The sequence below is a fragment of the Anomaloglossus baeobatrachus genome, chromosome 12 (assembly GCF_048569485.1).
Source record: "Anomaloglossus baeobatrachus isolate aAnoBae1 chromosome 12, aAnoBae1.hap1, whole genome shotgun sequence".
Lineage (NCBI taxonomy): Eukaryota > Metazoa > Chordata > Amphibia > Anura > Aromobatidae > Anomaloglossus > Anomaloglossus baeobatrachus.
In genome coordinates this window covers 130384948-130410478 of record NC_134364.1, presented here as the reverse complement: position 1 = coordinate 130410478, position 25531 = coordinate 130384948, and the positions used below count along the sequence as shown (strand labels likewise).

At 52.6% G+C, this 25531-nt stretch overlaps 1 protein-coding gene across 1 annotated transcript in view; it reads right to left on the bottom strand.

Annotated features, from left to right (window-relative positions):
- CKS1B (CDC28 protein kinase regulatory subunit 1B) overlaps positions 1-25256 on the bottom strand; it is a 33216-nt gene extending 7960 nt beyond the window's left edge. Inside the window, exons 1-2 of the mRNA XM_075329674.1 lie at positions 25110-25256; positions 15469-15596 (exon numbers count right to left, since the gene is read on the bottom strand). Coding sequence (XP_075185789.1) covers positions 15469-15596; positions 25110-25168 — 187 coding nt within the window. The 5' untranslated portion in view covers positions 25169-25256. The remainder of the gene's footprint in view (positions 1-15468; positions 15597-25109) is intronic.
- Between the last annotated feature and the right edge of the window lie 275 nt (positions 25257-25531).

Sequence of the window (25531 nt, the reverse complement as noted above, 5' to 3'; positions counted from 1 at the left end):
GTATGCTCCAATTATTTAGCCCCCAGCTAGTCGGATCCGTTGAAAAACGGATTGTGACTGATGGCAAAAAACTGATGTGTGAAAGGGGCCTAAGGATTAACCAGTGTGTTTTATAGATCGGGTTGTTAGAGGCGGCGATAACAAATGTGTATTTTATTTTTTTCACATAAATTTACTTACTATATGTTGAAATAATTTATTTTTTTTTTCTATTTTTACAAAAAAATGTTTTTACTTATCAGTCTGATCACTGATATAATCCACTGCCTTGCTGGATCCCTGCAGTGGATTACATCTGTCAGGGCTGCACTGACCCTCTGCTTTGCACACCATGTATCCACCATGGTGTGTGAGGCTCTCTGTAGCAGGGTGACCCGGGGTCATCAGGATGATGAACCAGGGATAACACGGCATAGATAATGTCCCTGTAATGCAGTCACGGGGACCCTATCACTTGGGAGAGGAACACGATCCGTTCCCTGCCACCTAAATGCTGCGATCAGGATTGACTGCAGTATTTAGGGGGTTAAGCTGCTGGGTAATACGTCTGTCAGTGAGAGCCAGGGATCGGCTACAACATCAGCCGGAGACCTGGCGGTGATTGTGGGGGTACAGCGCCTGAACCCCCGCGATCGCCATGACATATTGGGCAGGTCATCCGTCATCAAGGCCAAAACAGTGCGCCGTGTCAAGATCTTCACAACCCCATTGTTGTATATTCTGCTGATGGCAGCGGTGACAGGAGAATCTCTAAACTCCTGAAGGCTCCAGTGAGCGACGTCAGGTCCATATTCACCATAAACCGGCCATGACCAGGGGCTCCCCGCAAGATTCACACAGGGAGCGAAACAAGGGCCAAAGACTAAGCACATCCAACTGCTTCACAGAAAGTAAGTACTGCACTCCTCCTCCATGCCTGTATGCACGCTCCTGTATGCACGCTCCTCCTCCATGGCCTGTATGCACGCTCCTGTATGCACGCTCCTCCTCCATGGCCTGTATGCACGCTCCTGTATGCACGCTCCTCCTCCATGCCTGTATGCACGCTCCTGTATGCACGCTCCTCCTCCATGGCCTGTATGCACGCTCCTGTATGCACGCTCCTCCTCCATGCCTGTATGCACGCTCCTGTATGCACGCTCCTCCTCCATGGCCTGTATGCACGCTCCTGTATGCACGCTCCTCCTCCATGCCTGTATGCACGTTCCTGTATGCACGCTCCTGTATGCACGCTCCTCCTCCATGCCTGTATGCACGCTCCTGTATGCACGCTCCTCCTCCATGGCCTGTATGCACGCTCCTGTATGCACACTCCTCCTCCATGCCTGTATGCACGCTCCTGTATGCACGCTCCTGTATGCACGCTCCTCCTCCATGCCTGTATGCACGCTCCTGTATGCACGCTCCTCCTCCATGGCCTGTATGCACGCTCCTGTATGCACACTCCTCCTCCATGCCTGTATGCACGCTCCTGTATGCACGCCTCCATGGCCTGTATGCACGGTCCTGTATGCAGGGTCCTGTATGCACGGTCCTCCTCCATGCCTGTATGCACGCTCCTGTATGCACGCCTCCAAGGCCTGTATGCACGCTCCTGTATGCACGCTCCTCCTCCATGGCCTGTATGCACGCTCCTCCTCCATGGCCTGTATGCACGCACTCCTGTATGCACTCCTCCTCCATGGCCTGTATGCACGCTCCTCCTCCATGGCCTGTATGCACTCCTCCTCCATGGCCTGTATGCACGCTCCTCCTCCATGGCCTATATGCACGCTCCTCCTCCATGCCTGTATGCACGCTCCTCCTCCATGCCTGTATGCACGCTCCTCCTCCATGCCTGTATGCACGCTCCTCCTCCATGCCTGTATGCACGCTCCTCCTCCATGCCTGTATGCACGCTCCTGTATGCACGACTCCATGGCCTGTATGCACGGTCCTGTATGCACGACTCCATGGCCTGTATGCACGGTCCTGTATGCACTCCTCCTCCATAGCCTGTATGCACGCTCCTCCTCCATGGCCTGTATGCACGCTCCTCCTCCATGGCCTGTATGCACGCTCCTCCTCCATGGCCTGTATGCACGCTCCTGTATGCACGCTCCTCCTCCATGCCTGTATGCACGCTCCTGTATGCACGCTCCTCCTCCATGGCCTGTATGCACGCTCCTCCTCCATGGCCAGTATGCATGCTCCTGTATGCACGCTCCTCCTCCATTTCTGTATGCACGCTCCTGTATGCACGCTCCTCCTCCATGGCCTGTATGCACTCCTCCTCCATGCCTGTATGCACGCTCCTGTATGCAAGTTCCTGTATGCACGCCTCCATGGCCTGTATGCACGCTCCTGTATGCACGCACCTGTATGCACGCTCCTCCTCCATGGCCTGTATGCACGCTCCTCCTCCATGCCTGTATGCACGCTCCTCCTCCATGCCTGTATGCACGCTCCTCCTCCATGCCTGTATGCACGCTCCTCCTCCATGCCTGTATGCACGCTCCTGTATGCACGCTCCTCCTCCATGGCCTGTATGCACGCTCCTCCTCCATGGCCTGTATGCACGCTCCTCCTCCATGGCCTGTATGCACGCTCCTCCTCCATGGCCTGTATGCACGCGCTCCTGTATGCACTCCTCCTCCATGGCCTGTATGCACGCTCCTGTATGCACTCCTCCTCCATGCATGCTCCTGTATGCACTCCTCCTCCATGGCCTGTATGCACGCGCTCCTGTATGCGCTCCTCCTCCATGGCCTGTATGCACGGTCCTGTATGCGCTCCTCCTCCATGGCCTGTATGCACGGTCCTGTATGCACTCCTCCTCCATGGCCTGTATGCACAGTCCTGTATGCACGCTCCTCCTCCATGGCCTGTATGCACGCTCCTCCTCCATGGCCTGTATGCACGCTCCTCCTCCATGCCTGTATGCACGCTCCTGTATGCACGCCTCCTTGGCCTGTATGCATGATCCTGTATGCACGGGTCCTCCTCCATGCCTGTATGCACGCTCCTGTATGCACGCCTCTCCTCCATGCCTGTATGCACGCTTCTGTGTGCACTCCTCCTCCATGGCCTGTATGCACGCGCTCCTCCTCCATGGCCTGTATGCACGCTCCTCCTCCATGGCCTGTATGCACGCTCCTCCTCCATGGCCTGTATGCACGCTCCTCCTCCATGGCCTGTATGCACGCTCCTCCTCCATGGCCTGTATGCACGCTCCTCCTCCATGGCCTGTATGCACGCTCCTCCTCCATGGCCTGTATGCACGCTCCTCCTCCATGGCCTGTATGCACGGTCCTGTATGCACTACTCCTCCATGGCATGTATGCACTCCTCCTCCATGGCCTGTATGCACGCTCCTCCTCCATGCCTGTATGCACGCTCCTCCTCCATGCCTGTATGCACGCTCCTCCTCCATGCCTGTATGCACGCTCCTGTATGCACGCTCCTCCTCCATGGCCTGTATGCACGCGCTCCTGTATGCACTCCTCCTCCATGGCCTGTATGTACTCCTCCTCCATGGCCTGTATGCACGCTCCTCCTCCATGGCCTGTATGCACGCTCATCCTCCATGCCTGTATGCACGCTCCTGTATGCACGCCTCCTTGGCCTGTATGCACTTTCCTGTATGCACGGTCCTGTATGCATGATCCTGTATGCACGCTCCTGTATGCACGCCTCTCCTCCATGCCTGTATGCACGCTTCTGTGTGCACTCCTCCTCCATGGCCTGTATGCACGCGCTCCTCCTCCATGGCCTGTATGCACGCTCCTCCTCCATGGCCTGTATGCACGCTCCTCCTCCATGGCCTGTATGCACGCTCCTCCTCCATGGCCTGTATGCACGCTCCTCCTCCATGGCCTGTATGCACGCTCCTCCTCCATGCCTGTATGCACGCTCCTCCTCCATGCCTGTATGCACGCTCCTGTATGCACGCTCCTCCTCCATGGCCTGTATGCACGCGCTCCTGTATGCACTCCTCCTCCATGGCCTGTATGCACGCTCCTCCTCCATGGCCTGTATGTACTCCTCCTCCATGGCCTGTATGCACGCTCCTCCTCCATGGCCTGTATGCACGCTCCTCCTCCATGGCCTGTATGCACGCTCCTCCTCCATGGCCTGTATGCACGCTCCTCCTCCATGGCCTGTATGCACGCTCCTGTATGCACGCTCCTCCTCCATGCCTGTATGCACGCTCCTCCTCCATGCCTGTATGCACGCTCCTCCTCCATGCCTGTATGCACGCTCCTGTATGCACGCTCCTCCTCCATGCCTGTATGCACGCTCCTGTATGCATGCTCCTCCTCCATGCCTGTATGCACGCTCCTCCTCCATACCTATATGCACGCTCCTGTATGCACGCTCCTCCTCCATTCCTGTATGCACGCTCCTCCTCCATGCCTGTATGCACGTTCCTGTATGCACGCCTCCATGGCCTGTATGCACGGTCCCTGTATGCACGGTCCTGTATGCACTCCTCCTCCATGGCCTGTATGCACGCGCTCCTGTATGCACTCCTCCTCCATGGCCTGTATGCACGCTCCTGTATGCACTCCTCCTCCATGCATGCTCCTGTATGCACTCCTCCTCCATGGCCTGTATGCACGCGCTCCTGTATGCGCTCCTCCTCCATGGCCTGTATGCACGGTCCTGTATGCGCTCCTCCTCCATGGCCTGTATGCACGGTCCTGTATGCACTCCTCCTCCATGGCCTGTATGCACAGTCCTGTATGCACGCTCCTCCTCCATGGCCTGTATGCACGCTCCTCCTCCATGGCCTGTATGCACGCTCCTCCTCCATGGCCTGTATGCACGCTCCTCCTCCATGGCCTGTATGCACGCTCCTCCTCCATGGCCTGTATGCACGCTCCTCCTCCATGGCCTGTATGCACGCTCCTCCTCCATGGCCTGTATGCACGCTCCTGTATGCACGCTCCTCCTCCATGCCTGTATGCACGCTCCTGTATGCACGCTCCTCCTCCATGCCTGTATGCACGCTCCTGTATGCATGCTCCTCCTTCATGCCTGTATGCACGCTCCTGTATGCATGCTCCTCCTCCATGCCTGTATGCACGCTCCTCCTCCATACCTATATGCACGCTCCTGTATGCACGCTCCTCCTCCATTCCTGTATGCACGCTCCTCCTCCATGCCTGTATGCACGTTCCTGTATGCACGCCTCCATGGCCTGTATGCACGGTCCTGTATGCACGGTCCTGTATGCACTCCTCCTCCATGGCCTGTATGCACGCGCTCCTGTATGCGCTCCTCCTCCATGGCCTGTATGCACGGTCCTGTATGCACTCCTCCTCCATGGCCTGTATGCACGCTCCTCCTCCATGGCCTGTATGCACGCTCCTCCTCCATGGCCTGTATGCACGCTCCTCCTCCATGGCCTGTATGCACACTCCTCCTCCATGGCCTGTATGCACGCTCCTCCTCCATCGCCTGTATGCACGCTCCTCCTCCATCGCCTGTATGCACGCTCCTCCTCCATCGCCTGTATGCACGCTCCTCCTCCATCGCCTGTATGCACGCTCCTCCTCCATCTCCTGTATGCACGCATCTCCTGTATGCACGCTCCTGTATGCACGCTCCTGTATGCACGCTTCTCCTCCATGGCCTGTATGCACACTCCTGTATGCACGCGCTCCTCCATGCCTGTATGCACGCTCCTGTATGCACGCTCCTCCTCCATGCCTGTATGCACGCTCCTGTATGCATGCTCCTCCTCCATGCCTGTATGCACGCTCCTCCTCCATACCTATATGCACGCTCCTGTATGCACGCTCCTCCTCCATTCCTGTATGCACGCCTCCATGGCCTGTATGCACGGTCCTGTATGCACGGTCCTGTATGCACTCCTCCTCCATGGCCTGTATGCACGCGCTCCTGTATGCACTCCTCCTCCATGGCCTGTATGCACGCTCCTGTATGCACGCTCCTGTATGCACGCTCCTGTATGCACTCCTCCTCCATGCACGCTCCTGTATGCGCTCCTCCTCCATGGCCTGTATGCACGCGCTCCTGTATGCGCTCCTCCTCCATGGCCTGTATGCACGGTCCTGTATGCACTCCTCCTCCATGGCCTGTATGCACGGTCCTGTATGCACTCCTCCTCCATGGCCTGTATGCACGCTCCTCCTCCATGGCCTGTATGCACGCTGCTCCTCCATGGCCTGTATGCACGCTGCTCCTCCATGGCCTGTATGCACGCTCCTCCTCCATGGCCTGTATGCACGCTCCTCCTCCATGGCCTGTATGCACGCTCCTCCTCCATGGCCTGTATGCACGCTCCTCCTCCATGGCCTGTATGCACGCTCCTCCTCCATGGCCTGTATGCACGCTCCTCCTCCATGGCCTGTATGCACGCTCCTCCTCCATGGCCTGTATGCACGCTCCTCCTCCATGGCCTGTATGCACGCTCCTCCTCCATGGCCTGTATGCACGCTCCTCCTCCATCTCCTGTATGCACGCTCCTCCTCCATCTCCTGTATGCACGCTCCTCCTCCATCTCCTGTATGCACGCTCCTCCTCCATCTCCTGTATGCACGCTCCTCCTCCATCTCCTGTATGCACGCTCCTCCTCCATCTCCTGTATGCACGCTCCTGTATGCACGCTCCTGTATGCACGCTTCTCCTCCATGGTCTGTATGCACGCGCTCCTGTATGCACGCGCTCCTGTATGCACGCGCTCCTGTATGCACGCGCTCCTGTATGCACGCGCTCCTGTACGCACGCGCTCCTGTACGCACGCGCTCCTGTACGCACGCGCTCCTGTACGCACGCGCTCCTGTACGCACGCGCTCCTGTACGCACGCGCTCCTGTACGCACGCGCTCCTGTACGCACGCGCTCCTGTACGCACGCTCATCACGCAAGATTTCATTGCTTAATAAAAAGCAGACTCAAGGGCATTTAAAAGTTTGCTCAACAACATTCAGACAAGTCTGTGAAATGCTGGGAGAATAGAGTCTGGTCAGATGTGATCAGAACTTTGGAGGCCATAATACACACTAATGTTTGGAGGCCAAAAGGCAAAACCCCAAGAACAGTGAAGGTGAGGTCATCATGGTGAGCGGCAGTTTTTCAGCAGACAGCACTTGGAAACATCCTATGAATACAATAATGTATAGACAGATAAAAACCTGCTGCCATCTACCAGGATGAAGATGAAACGAGGATGGAGATTTCACCAGACAAAGATTCCAAACACACGGCCAAGGAAAGAAAATAAATCCGCTAGAATGGCCAAGCCGATCACCGGAGCTGAATACAACAGAAAATATGGAAGGAACTAAAGCTCCGAGGTCATAGAAAAGCCGGGACCTGCAGGATGTGAGGAGTGTGTGCGGAAGAATGGCCCAAAATCCACCTGAGCAATGCAGGTGACTAGTGTCTCCATACAAGATGTGAGGAGTGTGTGTGTAAGAATGGGTCAAAATCCACCTGAGCAATGCAGGCGACTAGTGTCTCCATACAGGATGTGAGGAGTGTGTGCGGAAGAATGGGCCAAAATCCACCTGAGCAATGCAGGTGACTAGTGTCTCCATACAGGATGTGAGGAGTGTGTGCGGAAGAATGGACCAAAATCCACCTGAGCAATGCAGGCGACTAGTGTCTCCATACAAGATGTGAGGAGTGTGTGTGTAAGAATGGGTCAAAATCCACCTGAGCAATGCAGGCGACTAGTGTCTCCATACAGGATGTGAGGAGTGTGTGCGGAAGAATGGACCAAAATCCACCTGAGCAATGCAGGCGACTAGTGTCTCCATACAAGATGTGAGGAGTGTGTGTGTAAGAATGGGTCAAAATCCACCTGAGCAATGCAGGCGACTAGTGTCTCCATACAGGATGTGAGGAGTGTGTGCGGAAGAATGGGCCAAAATCCACCTGAGCAATGCAGGTGACTAGTGTCTCCATACAGGATGTGAGGAGTGTGTGCGGAAGAATGGACCAAAATCCACCTGAGCAATGCAGGCGACTAGTGTCTCCATACAGGATGTGAGGAGTGTGTGTGGAAGAATGGGCCAAATCCCACCTGAGCAATGCAGGTGACTAGTGTCTCCATACAGGATGTGAGGAGTGTGTGTGGAAGAATGGCCAAAATCCACCTGAGCAATGCAGGTGACTAGTGCCTCCATACAGGATGTGAGGAGTGTGTGCGGAAGAATGGACCAAAATCCACCTGAGCAATGCAGGCGACTAGTGTCTCCATACAGGATGTGAGGAGTGTGTGTGGAAGAATGGGCCAAAATCCACCTGAGCAATGCAGGCGACTAGTGTCTCCATACAGGATGTGAGGAGTGTGTGCGGAAGAATGGACCAAAATCCACCTGAGCAATGCAGGCGACTAGTGTCTCCATACCGGATGTGAGGATTGTGTGCGGAAGAATGGTCCAAAATCCACCTGAGCAATGCAGGCGACTAGTGTCTCCATACAGGATGTGAGGAGTGTGTGCGGAAGAATGGGCCAAAATCCACCTGAGCAATGCAGGCGACTAGTGTCTCCATACAGGATGTGAGGAGTGTGTGCGGAAGAATGGGCCAAAATCCACCTGAGCAATGCAGGCGACTAGTGTCTCCATACAGGATGTGAGGAGTGTGTGCGGAAGAATGGGCCAAAATCCACCTGAGCAATGCAGGGACTAGTGTCTCCATACAGGATGTGAGGAGTGTGTGCAGAAGAATGGGCCAAAATCCACCTGAGCAATGCAGGTGACTAGTGTCTCCATACAGGATGTGAGGGGTGTGTGCAGAAGAATGGGCCAAAATCCACCTGAGCAATGCAGGCGACTAGTGTCTCCATACAGGATGTGAGGAGTGTGTGCAGAAGAATGGTCCAAAATCCACCTGAGCAATGCAGGTGACTAGTGTGTCCATACAGGATGTGAGGAGTGTGTGCGGAAGAATGGTCCAAAATCCACCTGAGCAATGCAGGCGACTAGTGTCTCCATACAGGATGTGAGGAGTGTGTGCGGAAGACTGGACCAAAATCCACCTGAGCAATGCAGGGACTAGTGTCTCCATACAGGATGTGAGGAGTGTGTGCGGAAGAATGGGCCAAAATCCACCTGAGCAATGCAGGGACTAGTGTCTCCATACAGGATGTGAGGAGTGTGTGTGTGGAAGAATGGGCCAAAATCCACCTGAGCAATGCAGGTGACTAGTGTCTCCATACAGGATGTGAGGAGTGTGTGCGGAAGAATGGGCCAAAATCCACCTGAGCAATGCAGGCGACTAGTGTCTCCATACAGGATGTGAGGAGTGTGTGCGGAAGAATGGACCAAAATCCACCTGAGCAATGCAGGCGACTAGTGTCTCCATACCGGATGTGAGGATTGTGTGCGGAAGAATGGTCCAAAATCCACCTGAGCAATGCAGGCGACTAGTGTCTCCATACAGGATGTGAGGAGTGTGTGCGGAAGAATGGGCCAAAATCCACCTGAGCAATGCAGGCGACTAGTGTCTCCATACAGGATGTGAGGAGTGTGTGCGGAAGAATGGGCCAAAATCCACCTGAGCAATGCAGGCGACTAGTGTCTCCATACAGGATGTGAGGAGTGTGTGCGGAAGAATGGGCCAAAATCCACCTGAGCAATGCAGGGACTAGTGTCTCCATACAGGATGTGAGGAGTGTGTGCAGAAGAATGGGCCAAAATCCACCTGAGCAATGCAGGCGACTAGTGTCTCCATACAGGATGTGAGGAGTGTGTGCAGAAGAATGGTCCAAAATCCACCTGAGCAATGCAGGTGACTAGTGTGTCCATACAGGATGTGAGGAGTGTGTGCGGAAGAATGGTCCAAAATCCACCTGAGCAATGCAGGCGACTAGTGTCTCCATACAGGATGTGAGGAGTGTGTGCGGAAGACTGGACCAAAATCCACCTGAGCAATGCAGGGACTAGTGTCTCCATACAGGATGTGAGGAGTGTGTGCGGAAGAATGGGCCAAAATCCACCTGAGCAATGCAGGGACTAGTGTCTCCATACAGGATGTGAGGAGTGTGTGTGTGGAAGAATGGGCCAAAATCCACCTGAGCAATGCAGGCGACTAGTGTCTCCATACCGGATGTGAGGAGTGTGTGCGGAAGAATGGTCTAAAATCCACCTGAGCAATGCAGGCGACTAGTGTCTCCATACAGGATGTGAGGAGTGTGTGCGGAAGAATGGTCCAAAATCCACCTGAGCAATGCAGGCGACTAGTGTCTCCATACCGGATGTGAGGATTGTGTGCGGAAGAATGGAACAAAATCCACCTGAGCAATGCAGGCGACTAGTGTCTCCATACAGGATGTGAGGAGTGTGTGTGGAAGAATGGGCCAAATCCCACCTGAGCAATGCAGGCGACTAGTGTCTCCATACAGGATGTGAGGAGTGTGTGCGTAAGAATGGGTCAAAATCCACCTGAGCAATGCAGGCGACTAGTGTCTCCATACAGGATGTGAGGAGTGTGTGCGGAAGAATGGGCCAAAATCCACCTGAGCAATGCAGGCGACTAGTGTCTCCATACAGGATGTGAGGAGTGTGTGCGGAAGAATGGGCCAAAATCCACCTGAGCAATGCAGGCGACTAGTGTCTCCATACAGGATGTGAGGAGTGTGTGCAGAAGAATGGGCCAAAATCCACCTGAGCAATGCAGGCGACTAGTGTCTCCATACAGGATGTGAGGAGTGTGTGCAGAAGAATGGGCCAAAATCCACCTGAGCAATGCAGGCGACTAGTGTCTCCATACCGGATGTGAGGAGTGTGTGCGGAAGAATGGTCCAAAATCCACCTGAGCAATGCAGGCGACTAGTGTCTCCATACAGGATGTGAGGAGTGTGTGCGGAAGAATGGTCCAAAATCCACCTGAGCAATGCAGGCGACTAGTGTCTCCATACCGGATGTGAGGATTGTGTGCGGAAGAATGGAACAAAATCCACCTGAGCAATGCAGGCGACTAGTGTCTCCATACAGGATGTGAGGAGTGTGTGTGGAAGAATGGGCCAAATCCACCTGAGCAATGCAGGCGACTAGTGTCTCCATACAGGATGTGAGGAGTGTGTGCGGAAGAATGGGCCAAAATCCACCTGAGCAATGCAGGCGAGTAGTGTCTCCATACAGGATGTGAGGAGTGTGTGCGGAAGAATGGGCCAAAATCCACCTGAGCAATGCAGACAACTAGTGTCTCCATACAGGATGTGAGGAGTGTGCGGAAGAATGGGCCAAAATCCACCTGAGCAATGCAGGCGACTAGTGTCTCCATACAGGATGTGAGGAGTGTGCGGAAGAATGGGCCAAAATCCACCTGAGCAATGCAGGCGACTAGTGTCTCCATACAGGATGTGAGGAGTGTGTGCGGAAGAATGGGCCAAAATCCACCTGAGCAATGCAGGCGACTAGTGTCTCCATACAGGATGTGAGGAGTGTGCGGAAGAATGGGCCAAAATCCACCTGAGCAATGCAGGCGACTAGTGTCTCCATACAGGATGTGAGGAGTGTGTGCGGAAGAATGGACCAAAATCCACCTGAGCAATGCAGACGACTAGTGTCTCCATACAGGATGTGAGGAGTGTGTGCGGAAGAATGGGCCAAATCCCACCTGAGCAATGCAGGTGACTAGTGTCTCCATACAGGATGTGAGGAGTGTGTGCGGAAGAATGGGCCAAAATCCACCTGAGCAATGCAGGGACTAGTGTCTCCATACAGGATGTGAGGAGTGTGTGTGTGGAAGAATGGGCCAAAATCCACCTGAGCAATGCAGGCGACTAGTGTCTCCATACAGGATGTGAGGAGTGTGTGCGGAAGAATGGACCAAAATCCACCTGAGCAATGCAGACGACTAGTGTCTCCATACAGGATGTGAGGAGTGTGTGCGGAAGAATGGGCCAAAATCCACCTGAGCAATGCAGGCGACTAGTGTCTCCATACAGGATGTGAGGAGTGTGTGCGGAAGAATGGACCAAAATCCACCTGAGCAATGCAGGTGACTAGTGTCTCCATACAGGATGTGAGGAGTGTGTGCGGAAGAATGGGCCAAAATCCACCTGAGCAATGCAGGCGACTAGTGTCTCCATACAGGATGTGAGGAGTGTGTGCGGAAGAATGGGCCAAAATCCACCTGAGCAATGCAGACGACTAGTGTCTCCATACAGGATGTGAGGAGTGTGTGCGGAAGAATGGGCCAAATCCCACCTGAGCAATGCAGGTGACTAGTGTCTCCATACAGGATGTGAGGAGTGTGTGCGGAAGAATGGGCCAAAATCCACCTGAGCAATGCAGGCGACCAGTGTCTCCATACAGGAGGCGTCTGGAGCTTCATCACCAACAAAGAGGAATGTGCTAAGTATTAAATACATTTCAGTAGCGTGTGCAATACTTCCCTGTGTCAGTTCTCATTATTACACATAATGTATGGTCGTCTATGGTTTGATCTCTTTGCCTGTGTGGATTGGATGGGTTGTTACCAACAACTAGTGAGAAATCCATGTCACTAGCAGCTTTAGAAATACACTAATACGTTGGGGCTGTCCCCTGTGAACTTATGGCACGTTCAGTCTTTTTGGATCGGGGTCTTCCCCCCCCCCCCTCCCTAGAATTTCTGATCTTTCCCCGCTCCACCTCTGTCAGCCTGCGGGAAGCCTCCTGTGTACAGCGCCCTCTTCAGGTCACATTGTGAGTGACCTCCTCCATGGATGAGAAGCCCCCACACATTGTGAGTGACCCCCTCCATGGATGGGAAGCCTCCACACATTGTGAGTGACCCCCTCCATGGATGAGAAGCCCCCACACATTGTGACTGACCCCCTCCATGGATGAGAAGCCTCCACACATTGTGAGTGACCTCCTCCATGGATGAGAAGCCCCCACACATTGTGAGTGACCCCCTCCATGGATGAGAAGCCTCCACACATTGTGAGTGACCCCCTCCATGGATGAGAAGCCCCCACACATTGTGAGTGACCCCCTCCATGGATGAGAAGCCCCCACACATTGTGAGTGACCTCCTCCATGGATGAGAAGCCCCCACACATTGTGAGTGACCCCCTCCATGGATGAGAAGCCCCCCACATTGTGAGTGACCCCCTCCATGGATGAGAAGCCCCCACACATTGTGAGTGACCCCCTCCATGGATGGGAAGCCCCCACACATTGTGAGTGACCCCCTCCATGGATGAGAAGCCCCCACACATTGTGAGTGACCACTCCATAGATGAGAAGCCTCCACACATTGTGAGTGACCCCTCCATAGATGAGAAGCCTCCACACATTGTGAGTGACCCCCTCCATGGATGAGAAGACTGCACACATTGTGACTGACCTCCTCCATGGATGAGAAGCCTCCACACATTGTGAGTGACCCCCTCCATGGATGGGAAGCCCCCACACATTGTGAGTGACCCCCTCCATGGATGAGAAGCCCCCACACATTGTGAGTGACCTCCTCCATGGATGAGAAGCCTCCACACATTGTGAGTGACCCCCTCCATGGATGAGAAGCCCCCCACATTGTGAGTGACCCCCTCCATGGATGAGAAGCCTCCACACATTGTGAGTGACCCCCTCCATGGATGAGAAGCCTCCACACATTGTGAGTGACCCCCTCCATGGATGAGAAGCCCCCACACATTGTGAGTGACCCCCTCCATGGATGGGAAGCCCCCACACATTGTGAGTGACCCCTCCATAGATGAGAAGCCTCCACACATTGTGAGTGACCCCCTCCATGGATGAGAAGCCCCCACACATTGTGAGTGACCTCCTCCATGGATGAGAAGCCTCCACACATTGTGAGTGACCCCCTCCATGGATGAGAAGCCTCCACACATTGTGAGTGACCCCCTCCATAGATGAGAAGCCCCCACACACTGTGAGTGACCCCCTCCATGGATGAGAAGCCTCCACACATTGTGAGTGACCCCTCCATAGATGAGAAGCCTCCACACATTGTGAGTGACCCCCTCCATGGATGAGAAGCCTCCACACATTGTGAGTGACCCCCTCCATGGATGAGAAGCCCCCACACATTGTGAGTGACCCCCTCCATGGATGAGAAGCCTCCACACATTGTGAGTGACCCCCTCCGTGGATGAGAAGCCTCCACATATTGTGAGTGACCCCCTCCATGGATGAGAAGCCCCCACACATTGTGAGTGACCCCCTCCATGGATGAGAAGCCTCCACACATTGTGAGTGACCCCCTCCATGGATGAGAAGCCTCCACATATTGTGAGTGACCCCCTCCATGGATGAGAAGCCTCCACATATTGTGAGTGACCCCCTCCATGGATGAGAAGCCTCCACACATTGTGAGTGACCCCCTCCATGGATGAGAAGCCTCCACACATTGTGAGTGACCCCTCCATAGATGAGAAGCCTCCACACATTGTGAGTGACCCCCTCCATGGATGAGAAGCCCCCACACATTGTGAGTGACCCCCTCCGTGGATGAGAAGCCCCCACACATTGTGAGTGATGCCCTCCATGGATGCGAAGCCTCCACACATTGTGAGTGACCCCCTCCATGGATGAGAACCTCCATACATTGTGAGTGACCCCCTCCGTGGATGAGAAGCCTCCATACATTGTGAGTGACCCCCTCCATGGATGAGAACCTCCATACATTGTGAGTGACCCCCTCCATGGATGAGAAGCCTCCAAACATTGTGAGTGACCCCTCCATAGATGAGAAGCCTCCACACATTGTGAGTGACCCCCTCCATGGATGAGAAGCCTCCACACATTGTGAGTGACCCCCTCCATGGATGAGAAGCCTCCACACATTGTGAGTGACCCCCTCCATGGATGAGAACCTCCACACATTGTGAGTGACCCCTCCATAGATGAGAAGCCTCCACACATTGTGAGTGACCCCCTCCATGGATGAGAAGCCCCCACACATTGTGAGTGACCCCCTCCGTGGATGAGAAGCCCCCACACATTGTGAGTGATGCCCTCCATGGATGAGAAGCCTCCACACATTGTGAGTGACCCCCTCCATGGATGAGAACCTCCACACATTGTGAGTGACCCCCTCCGTGGATGAGAAGCCTCCATACATTGTGAGTGACCCCCTCCATGGATGAGAACCTCCATACATTGTGAGTGACCCCCTCCATGGATGAGAAGCCTCCAAACATTGTGAGTGACCCCTCCATAGATGAGAAGCCTCCATACATTGTGAGTGACCCCCTCCGTGGATGAGAAGCCTCCATACATTGTGAGTGACCCCCTCCATGGATGAGAACCTCCATACATTGTGAGTGACCCCCTCCATGGATGAGAACCTCCATACATTGTGAGTGACCCCCTCCATGGATGAGAAGCCTCCAAACATTGTGAGTGACCCCCTCCATGGATGAGAAGCCTCCAAACATTGTGAGTGACCCCTCCATAGATGAGAAGCCTCCACACATTGTGAGTGACCCCCTCCATGGATGGCACCTGTGATGAGGGTCTTTCCTCCATCGCCCCTCTGCGGGCAGAGCACTCACCGGGCTCGTGGATCATGTAGTGCACCCAGCCCTGGCTCTGCTGCACCCCCAGGTTCCGCCATTCTGTCTCTGACATGAGGTGGGTTTTCGGCACCATCTTTGCAATGTCCTTAGGCAACATAACGTGTCTGCAAGAAAGGAAGATCATGAGCGCACAGATCTGGCATGCATCCCACCTCCCCAGGCTCAGGGATGCATCCTCCCTGATCCGGGGATGTTACCCCCCACCCTTCCAGGTAAGGGGATGTGTCCGTCTCCTCCCCCATCCCAGGTGAGGGGGATGTGTGTGCCTTCAGGGTCAGGGCGAAGTGTCCCTTCATCCCAGCCCCTCCATGCTGACTGAGTCCCTCTAGGTTCGGGGTGATGAGTCCCTTCCCTGCTAGCTGCATCCCCCCAGGTTTGGGATGTGTCCGCCCCCGGCTGCGCCCCGACTAGCTCATGGATGGGGAAATACTAAACAGAATAAAGAAAGGAATAAATAAAAACAATTTCCATAACGTCTTAGTCACAAATTATAGAGATGAGCGACAGGTCTCAGACATGGAATATGCAGATTACAGGAGACTGAACACATATCCCATATACACAGGTGAGTGTTATATTCCCGGTGTTACATAGGTGGGGAATGAACATGGAATATATGCAGATTACAGGAGAATGAACATATACCCCATATACACAGGTGAGTGCGTTATTCCCGGTGTTACATAGGTGGGGAATGAACATGGAATATATGCAGATTACAGGAGAATGAACATATACCCCATATACACAGGTGAGTGTTATATTCCCGGTGTTACATAGGTGGGGAATGAACATGGAATATATGCAGATTACAGGAGAATGAACATATACCCCATATACACAGGTGAGTGTTATATTCCCGGTGTTACATAGGTGGGGAATGAACATGGAATAAATGCAGATTACAGGAGAATGAACATATATCCCATATACACAGGTGAGTGTTATATTCCCGGTGTTACATAGGTGGGGAATGAACATGGAATATATGCAGATTACAGGAGACTGAACACATATCCCATATACACAGGTGAGTGTTATATTCCCGGTGTTACATAGGTGGGGAATGAACATGGAATATATGCAGATTACAGGAGACTGAACACATATCCCATATACACAGGTGAGTGTTATATTCCCGGTGTTACATAGGTGGAGAATGAACATGGAATATATGCAGATTACAGGAGAATGAACATATACCCCATATACACAGGTGAGTGTTATATTCCCGGTGTTACATAGGTGGGGAATGAACATGGAATATATGCAGATTACAGGAGAATGAACATATACCCCATATACACAGGTGAGTGCGTTATTCCCGGTGTTACATAGGTGGGGAATGAACATGGAATATATGCAGATTACAGGAGAATGAACATATACCCCATATACACAGGTGAGTGTTATATTCCCTGTGTTACATAGGTGGGGAATGAACATGGAATATATGCAGATTACAGGAGAATGAACATATATCCCATATACACAGGTGAGTGTTATATTCCCTGTGTTACATAGGTGGGGAATGAACATGGAATATATGCAGATTACAGGAGACTGAACATATACCCCATATACACAGGTGAGTGTTATATTCCCGGTGTTACATACATGGGGAATGAACATGGAATATATGCAGATTACAGGAGAATGAACATATACCCCATATACACAGGTGAGTGCGTTATTCCCCGTGTTACATACATGGGGAATGAACATGGAATATATGCAGATTACAGGAGAATGAACATATACCCCATATACACAGGTGAGTGTTATATTCCCGGTGTTACATAGGTGAGGAATGAACATGGAATATATGCAGATTACAGGAGAATGAACACATATCCCATATACACAGGTGAGTGTTATATTCCCGGTGTTACATACATGGGGAATGAACATGGAATATATGCAGATTACAGGAGACTGAACATATATCCCATATACACAGATGAGTGTTATATTCCCGGTGTTACATAGGTGGGGAATGAACAAGGAATAAATGCAGATTACAGGAGAATGAACACATATCCCATATACACAGGTGAGTGTTATATTCCCGGTGTTACATAGGTGGGGAATGAACAAGGAATATATGCAGATTACAGGAGAATGAACATATATCCCATATACACAGGTGAGTGTTATATTCCCGGTGTTACATACATGGGGAATGAACATGGAATATATGCAGATTACAGGAGAATGAACATATACCCCATATACACAGGTGAGTGTTATATTCCCGGTGTTACATAGGTGGGGAATGAACATGGAATATATGCAGATTACAGGAGAATGAACATATACCCCATATACACAGGTGAGTGTTATATTCCCGGTGTTACATAGGTGGGGAATGAACATGGAATATATGCAGATTACAGGAGACTGAACATATATCCCATATACACAGATGAGTGTTATATTCCCGGTGTTACATAGGTGGGGAATGAACAAGGAATAAATGCAGATTACAGGAGAATGAACACATATCCCATATACACAGGTGAGTGTTATATTCCCGGTGTTACATAGGTGGGGAATGAACAAGGAATAAATGCAGATTACAGGAGAATGAACACATATCCCATATACACAGGTGAGTGTTATATTCCCGGTGTTACATAGGTGGGGAATGAACATGGAATATATGCAGATTAGAGGAGAATGAACATATACCCCATATACACAGGTGAGTGTTATATTCCCGGTGTTACATAGGTGGGGAATGAACATGGAATATATGCAGATTACAGGAGAATGAACATATACCCCATATACACAGGTGAGTGTTATATTCCCGGTGTTACATAGGTGGGGAATGAACATGGAATATATGCAGATTACAGGAGAATGAACACATATCCCATATACACAGGTGAGTGTTATATTCCCGGTGTTACATAGGTGGGGAATGAACATGGAATATATGCAGATTACAGGAGAATGAACATATATCCCATATACACAGGTGAGTGTTATATTCCCGGTGTTACATAGGTGGGGAATGAACATGGAATATATGCAGATTACAGGAGACTGAACATATACCCCATATACACAGGTGAGTGTTATATTCCCCGTGTTACATACATGGGAATGAACATGGAATATATGCAGATTACAGGAGAATGAACACATATCCCATATACACAGGTGAGTGTTATATTCCCTGTGTTACATAGGTGGGGAATGAACATGGAATATATGCAGATTACAGGAGACTGAACATATATCCCATATACACAGGTGAGTGTTATATTCCCTGTGTTACATAGGTGGGGAATGAACATGGAATATATGCAGATTACAGGAGAATGAACATATATCCCATATACACAGGTGAGTGTTATATTCCCGGTGTTACATAGGTGGGGAATGAACAAGGAATATATGCAGATTACAGGAGAATGAACACATATCCCATATACACAGGTGAGTGTTATATTCCCGGTGTTACATAGGTGGGGAATGAACAAGGAATATATGCAGATTACAGGAGAATGAACATATACCCCCATATACACAGGTGAGTGTTATATTCCCGGTGTTACATACATGGGGAATGAACATGGAATATATGCAGATTACAGGAGAATGAACACATATCCCATATACACAGGTGAGTGTTATATTCCCGGTGTTACATAGGTGGGGAATGAACAAGGAATAAATGCAGATTACAGGAGAATGAACACATATCCCATATACACAGGTGAGTGTTATATTCCCGGTGTTACATAGGTGGGGAATGAACAAGGAATATATGCAGATTACAGGAGAATGAACATATATCCCATATACACAGGTGAGTGTTATATTCCCGGTGTTACATACATGGGGAATGAACATGGAATATATGCAGATTACAGGAGACTGAACATATATCCCATATACACAGATGAGTGTTATATTCCCGGTGTTACATAGGTGGGGAATGAACAAGGAATAAATGCAGATTACAGGAGAATGAACACATATCCCATATACACAGGTGAGTGTTATATTCCCGGTGTTACATAGGTGGGGAATGAACAAGGAATAAATGCAGATTACAGGAGAATGAACACATATCCCATATACACAGGTGAGTGTTATATTCCCGGTGTTACATAGGTGGGGAATGAACATGGAATATATGCAGATTACAGGAGAATGAACATATACCCCATATACACAGGTGAGTGTTATATTCCCGGTGTTACATAGGTGGGGAATGAACATGGAATATATGCAGATTACAGGAGAATGAACATATACCCCATATACACAGGTGAGTGTTATATTCCCGGTGTTACATAGGTGGGGAATGAACATGGAATATATGCAGATTACAGGAGACTGAACATATACCCCATATACACAGGTGAGTGTTATATTCCCGGTGTTACATAGGTGGGGAATGAACATGGAATATATGCAGATTACAGGAGAATGAACATATATCCCATATACACAGGTGAGTGTTATATTCCCGGTGTTACATAGGTGGGGAATGAACATGGAATATATGCAGATTACAGGAGACTGAACATATACCCCATATACACAGGTGAGTGTTATATTCCCCGTGTTACATACATGGGGAATGAACATGGAATATATGCAGATTACAGGAGAATGAACACATATCCCATATACACAGGTGAGTGTTATATTCCCTGTGTTACATAGGTGGGAATGAACATGGAATATATGCAGATTACAGGAGACTGAACATATATCCCATATACACAGGTGAGTGTTATATTCCCTGTGTTACATAGGTGGGGAATGAACATGGAATATATGCAGATTACAGGAGAATGAACATATATCCCATATACACAGGTGAGTGTTATATTCCCGGTGTTACATAGGTGGGGAATGAACATGGAATATATGCAGATTACAGGAGAATGAACATATACCCCATATACACAGGTGAGTGTTATATTCCCGGTGTTACATAGGTGGGGAATGAACATGGAATATATGCAGATTACAGGAGAATGAACATATACCCCATATACACAGGTGAGTGTTATATTCCCGGTGTTACATAGGTGGGGAATGAACATGGAATATATGCAGATTACAGGAGAATGAACATATATCCCATATACACAGTGTTATATGCCTGTATTTGATATGTGGGGAATGAGCTGGACGTCTGTACTAATTATTATTATTATTATCTTTACAGTTCCATTATATAGTGAGTTACTGATGTCGGTGTGTGAGTGTCAGCAACGATTAGTGAGTAACATCGGGGGGCTGCACCCGGACATCTGACATCAAGGAAAATAAGACCCTGCTCCATAGAACCGCATCCAAATACAGCCGAGGCAAGACCCCGCAACACCACGCGGAGAGGATCCACATCCTCCAGCCCACGTAGTGGCCGATCTGCACGCTCCCAAGACCCCGCAACAACAGCCCCAAACATCAGCATTTTCCTCCTCTGCAGGAGGCATGTTACAGTGTTAGTGTGGAGGGCTCCACACTTTGCATTGAATGATATACAGTAGTTGTGTGAAGAGGAGGGGTGTGATCTCCTCTGCCCAACAAGGTGTCGGACCCCTAGAGGCTGGTACAAAGGAAAATGCTGATGTTTGGGGCTGTTGTTGCGGGGTCTTGGGAGCGTGCAGATCGGCCACTACGTGGGCTGGAGATGTGGATCCTCTCCGCGTGGTGTTGCGGGGTCTTGCCTCGGCTGTATTTGGATGCGGTTCTATGGAGCAGGGTCTTATTTTCCTTGATGTCAGATGTCGGGTGCAGCCCCCCGATGTTACTCACTAATCGTTGCTGTCTTCCGTCTCTGACACTCACACACCGACATCAGTAACTCACTATATAATGGAAAGATTGATGAATACTTTGTAGACTTCCAGCTCAGTCCCCAGATATGAAATACAGGCATACAATACGCACCTGTGGATATGGGGTGCGCTCATTCCCCTATTATCTACACACAATGCTTCTTCAGTCCCCACCTCAGGCGCACAGGCATACAATACGCACCTGTGGATATGGGGCACGCTCATTCCCCTATTATCTACACACAATGCTTCTTCAGTCCCCACCTCAGGCGCACAGGCATACAATACGCACCTGTGGATATGGGGTGCGCTCATTCCCCTATTATCCACATACAATGCTTCTTCAGTCCCCACCTCAGGCGCACAGGCATACAATACGCACCTGTGGATATGGGGCGCGCTCATTCCCCTATTATCCACACACAATGCTTCTTCAGTCCCCACCTCAGGCGCACAGGCATACAATACGCACCTGTGGATATGGGGCACGCTCATTCCCCTATTATCCACACACAATGCTTCTTCAGTCCCCACCTCAGGCGCACAGGCATACAATACGCACCTGTGTATATGGGGCACGCTCATTCCCCTATTATCTACACACAATGCTTCTTCAGTCCCCACCTCAGGCGCACAGGCATACAATACGCACCTGTGGATATGGGGCACGCTCATTCCCCTATTATCCACACACAATGCTTCTTCAGTCCCCACCTCAGGCGCACAGGCATACAATACGCACCTGTGGATATGGGGCACGCTCATTCCCCTATTATCTACACACAATGCTTCTTCAGTCCCCACCTCAGGCGCACAGGCATACAATACGCACCTGTGGATATGGGGCACGCTCATTCCCCTATTATCCACACACAATGCTTCTTCAGTCCCCACCTCAGGCGCACAGGCATACAATACGCACCTGTGGATATGGGGCACGCTCATTCCCCTATTATCTACACACAATGCTTCTTCAGTCCCCACCTCAGGCGCACAGGCATACAATACGCACCTGTGGATATGGGGCACGCTCATTCCCCTATTATCTACACACAATGCTTCTTCAGTCCCCACCTCAGGCGCACAGGCATACAATACGCACCTGTGGATATGGGGCACGCTCATTCCCCTATTATCTACACACAATGCTTCTTCAGTCCCCACCTCAGGCGCACAGGCATACAATACGCACCTGTGGATATGGGGCACGCTCATTCCCCTATTATCTACACACAATGCTTCTTCAGTCCCCACCTCAGGCGCACAGGCATACAATACGCACCTGTGGATATGGGGCACGCTCATTCCCCTATTATCTACACACAATGCTTCTTCAGTCCCCACCTCAGGCATACAATACGCACCTGTGGATATGGGGCACGCTCATTCCCCTATTATCTACACACAATGCTTCTTCAGTCCCCACCTCAGCGCACAGGCATACAATACGCACCTGTGGATATGGGGCGCGCTCATTCCCCTATTATCCACATACAATGCTTCTTCAGTCCCCACCTCAGGCGCACAGGCATACAATACGCACCTGTGTATATGGGGATGCGTTCATTTAATGATCTTCATCGTATACACCGTCTTCATCCCCAACTAAAGAGCAGACGATACGCACCTGTGGATATGGGATGTGGGGACATTTGCCTATGGTCTGCATATATTCCATGCTTATTCCCCGGCCATGTAACACAGGCATATACACTCCTCGCTATGGGCGGTCTCACCCCTGTAACCACATACACTGCACGTCCGCGCTGTGTCTATGACGCCCCTCACTCATGTCTAGCATTTGTGACAGAGGTTATTAGATTTAGTCTTTATTTATAGCTTTTCTTCATCCTTTTTAGCACGTCCATCGTGGAAGTGTCCCCCCCACCCCCAGGCTCATGGATGTGTCCCCCCCACCCCCAGGCTCATGGATGTGTCCCCCCCACCCCCAGGCTCATGGATGTGTCCCCCCCCACCCCCAGGCTCATGGATGTGTCCCCCCCACCCCCCAGGCTCATGGATGTCCCCCCCACCCCCAGGCTCATGGATGTGCTCCTCCCCACCCCCAGGCTCATGGATGTGTCCCCCCCACCCCCAGGCTCATGGATGTGTCCCCCCCACCCCCAGGCTCATGGATGTGTCCCCCCCACCCCCAGGCTCATGGATGTGTTCCCCCCACCCCCAGGCTCATGGATGTGTCCCCCCCACCCCCAGGCTCATGGATGTGTCCCCCCCGGATACGCCCCCCAGGCTCATGGATGTGTCCCCCCGGATGCGCCCCCAGGCTCATGGATGTGTCCCCCCGGATGCGCCCCCCAGGCTCATGGATGTGTCCCCCCCGGATGCGCCCCCCAGGCTCATGGATGTGTCCCCCCGGATGCGCCCCCCAGGCTCATTGATGTGTCCCCCCAGGCTCGGGGATGTGTCCCCCCGGATGCGCCCCCCCAGGCTCATGGATGTGTCCCCCCCGGATGCGCCCCCCCAGGCTCATTGATGTGTCTCCCCAGGCTCGGGGATGTGTCCCCCCGGATGCGCCCCCCAGGCTCGGGGATGTGTCCCCCCAGATGCGCCCCCCAGGCTCATGGATGTGTCCCCCCGGATGCGCCCCCCAGGCTCATGGATGTGTCCCCCCGGATGCGCCCCCCAGGCTCATGGATGTGTCCCCCCGGATGCGCCCCCAGGCTCATGGATGTGTCCCCCCGGATGCGCCCCCCAGGCTCATTGATGTGTCCCCCCAGGCTCGGGGATGTGTCCCCCCGGATGCGCCCCCCAGGCTCGGGGATGTGTCCCCCCAGATGCGCCCCCCAGGCTCATGGATGTGTCCCCCCGGATGCGCCCCCCAGGCTCATGGATGTGTCCCCCCCGGATGCGCCCCCCAGGCTCATTGATGTGTCCCCCCAGGCTCGGGGATGTGTCCCCCCGGATGCGCCCCCCAGATGCGCCCCCCAGGCTCATGGATGTGTCCCCCCAGATGCGCCCCCCAGGCTCATGGATGTGTCCCCCCGGATGCGCCCCCCAGGCTCATGGATGTGTCCTCCCGGATGCGCCCCCCAGGCTCATGGATGTGTCCTCCCGGATGCGCCCCCAAGGCTCATGGATGTGTCCTCCCCGGATGCGCCCCCCAGGCTCATGGATGTGTCCCCCCGGATGCGCCCCCCAGGCTCATGGATGTGTCCTCCCGGATGCGCCCCCCAGGCTCATGCATGTGTCCTCCCGGATGCGCCCCCAAGGCTCATGGATGTGTCCTCCCGGATGCGCCCCCCAGGCTCATGGATGTGTCCTCCCGGATGCGCCCCCAAGGCTCATTGATGTGTCCCCCCAGGCTCGGGATGTGTCCCCCCGGATGTGCCCCCCAGATGCGCCCCCCAGGCTCATGGATGTGTCCCCCCAGATGCGCCCCCCAGCTCATGGATGTGTCCCCCCGGATGCGCCCCCCAGGCTCATGGATGTGTCCTCCCGGATGCGCCCCCCAGGCTCATGGATGTGTCCTCCCGGATGCGCCCCCAAGGCTCATGGATGTGTCCTCCCGGATGCGCCCCCAAGGCTCATGGATGTGTCCTCCCGGATGTGTCCCCTCAGGCTCAGGGATGTGTCCCCCCAGATGCGCCCCCCAGGCTCATTGATGTGTCCCCCCAGGCTCGGGATGTGTCCCCTCAGGCTCATGGATGTGTCCCCCCGGATGCGCCCCCCAGGCTCATTGATGTGTCCCCCCAGGCTCGGGGATGTGTCCCCCCGGATGCGCCCCCCAGGCTCATGGATGTGTCCCCCCAGGCTCATGGATGTGTCCCCCCGGCGCTCGGTTACCGGTACTCGTAGCGGTCGTCGTCGTACTTGTCCGAGTAGTAGATGTGTTTCGTGGACATGTCTCCGCCGCACAGACCGTTACTTCCGCGCTTGCCGTTCAAACCTCAGCTCCGCGCTCTGCTATTGGCGCTCGGACCCAGCCAATGACTGCTCCAGATTGTTCAGTGGGCGGGGCGTCGTTTTAGAACGAGGCTTGAGATACATTCCTGACCAAGATGGCGATCAAACCGCGGCTCCTCCCCGTGACGTCTGGTGACGTAATCCAGGCGGAGCCGGAAGTGGCTAAAAGTTTCGTGTTTAGAGAAAGACGGAAAGTTTGTTGTCTGAAGATTCCGCAATAGAGATCCCCCGTCCGCCCCGCTTCATGCTGCCCCGGTGAGTGCAAGTGTATGAGGGGAGGACCCCGGGAACACCAGTCACCC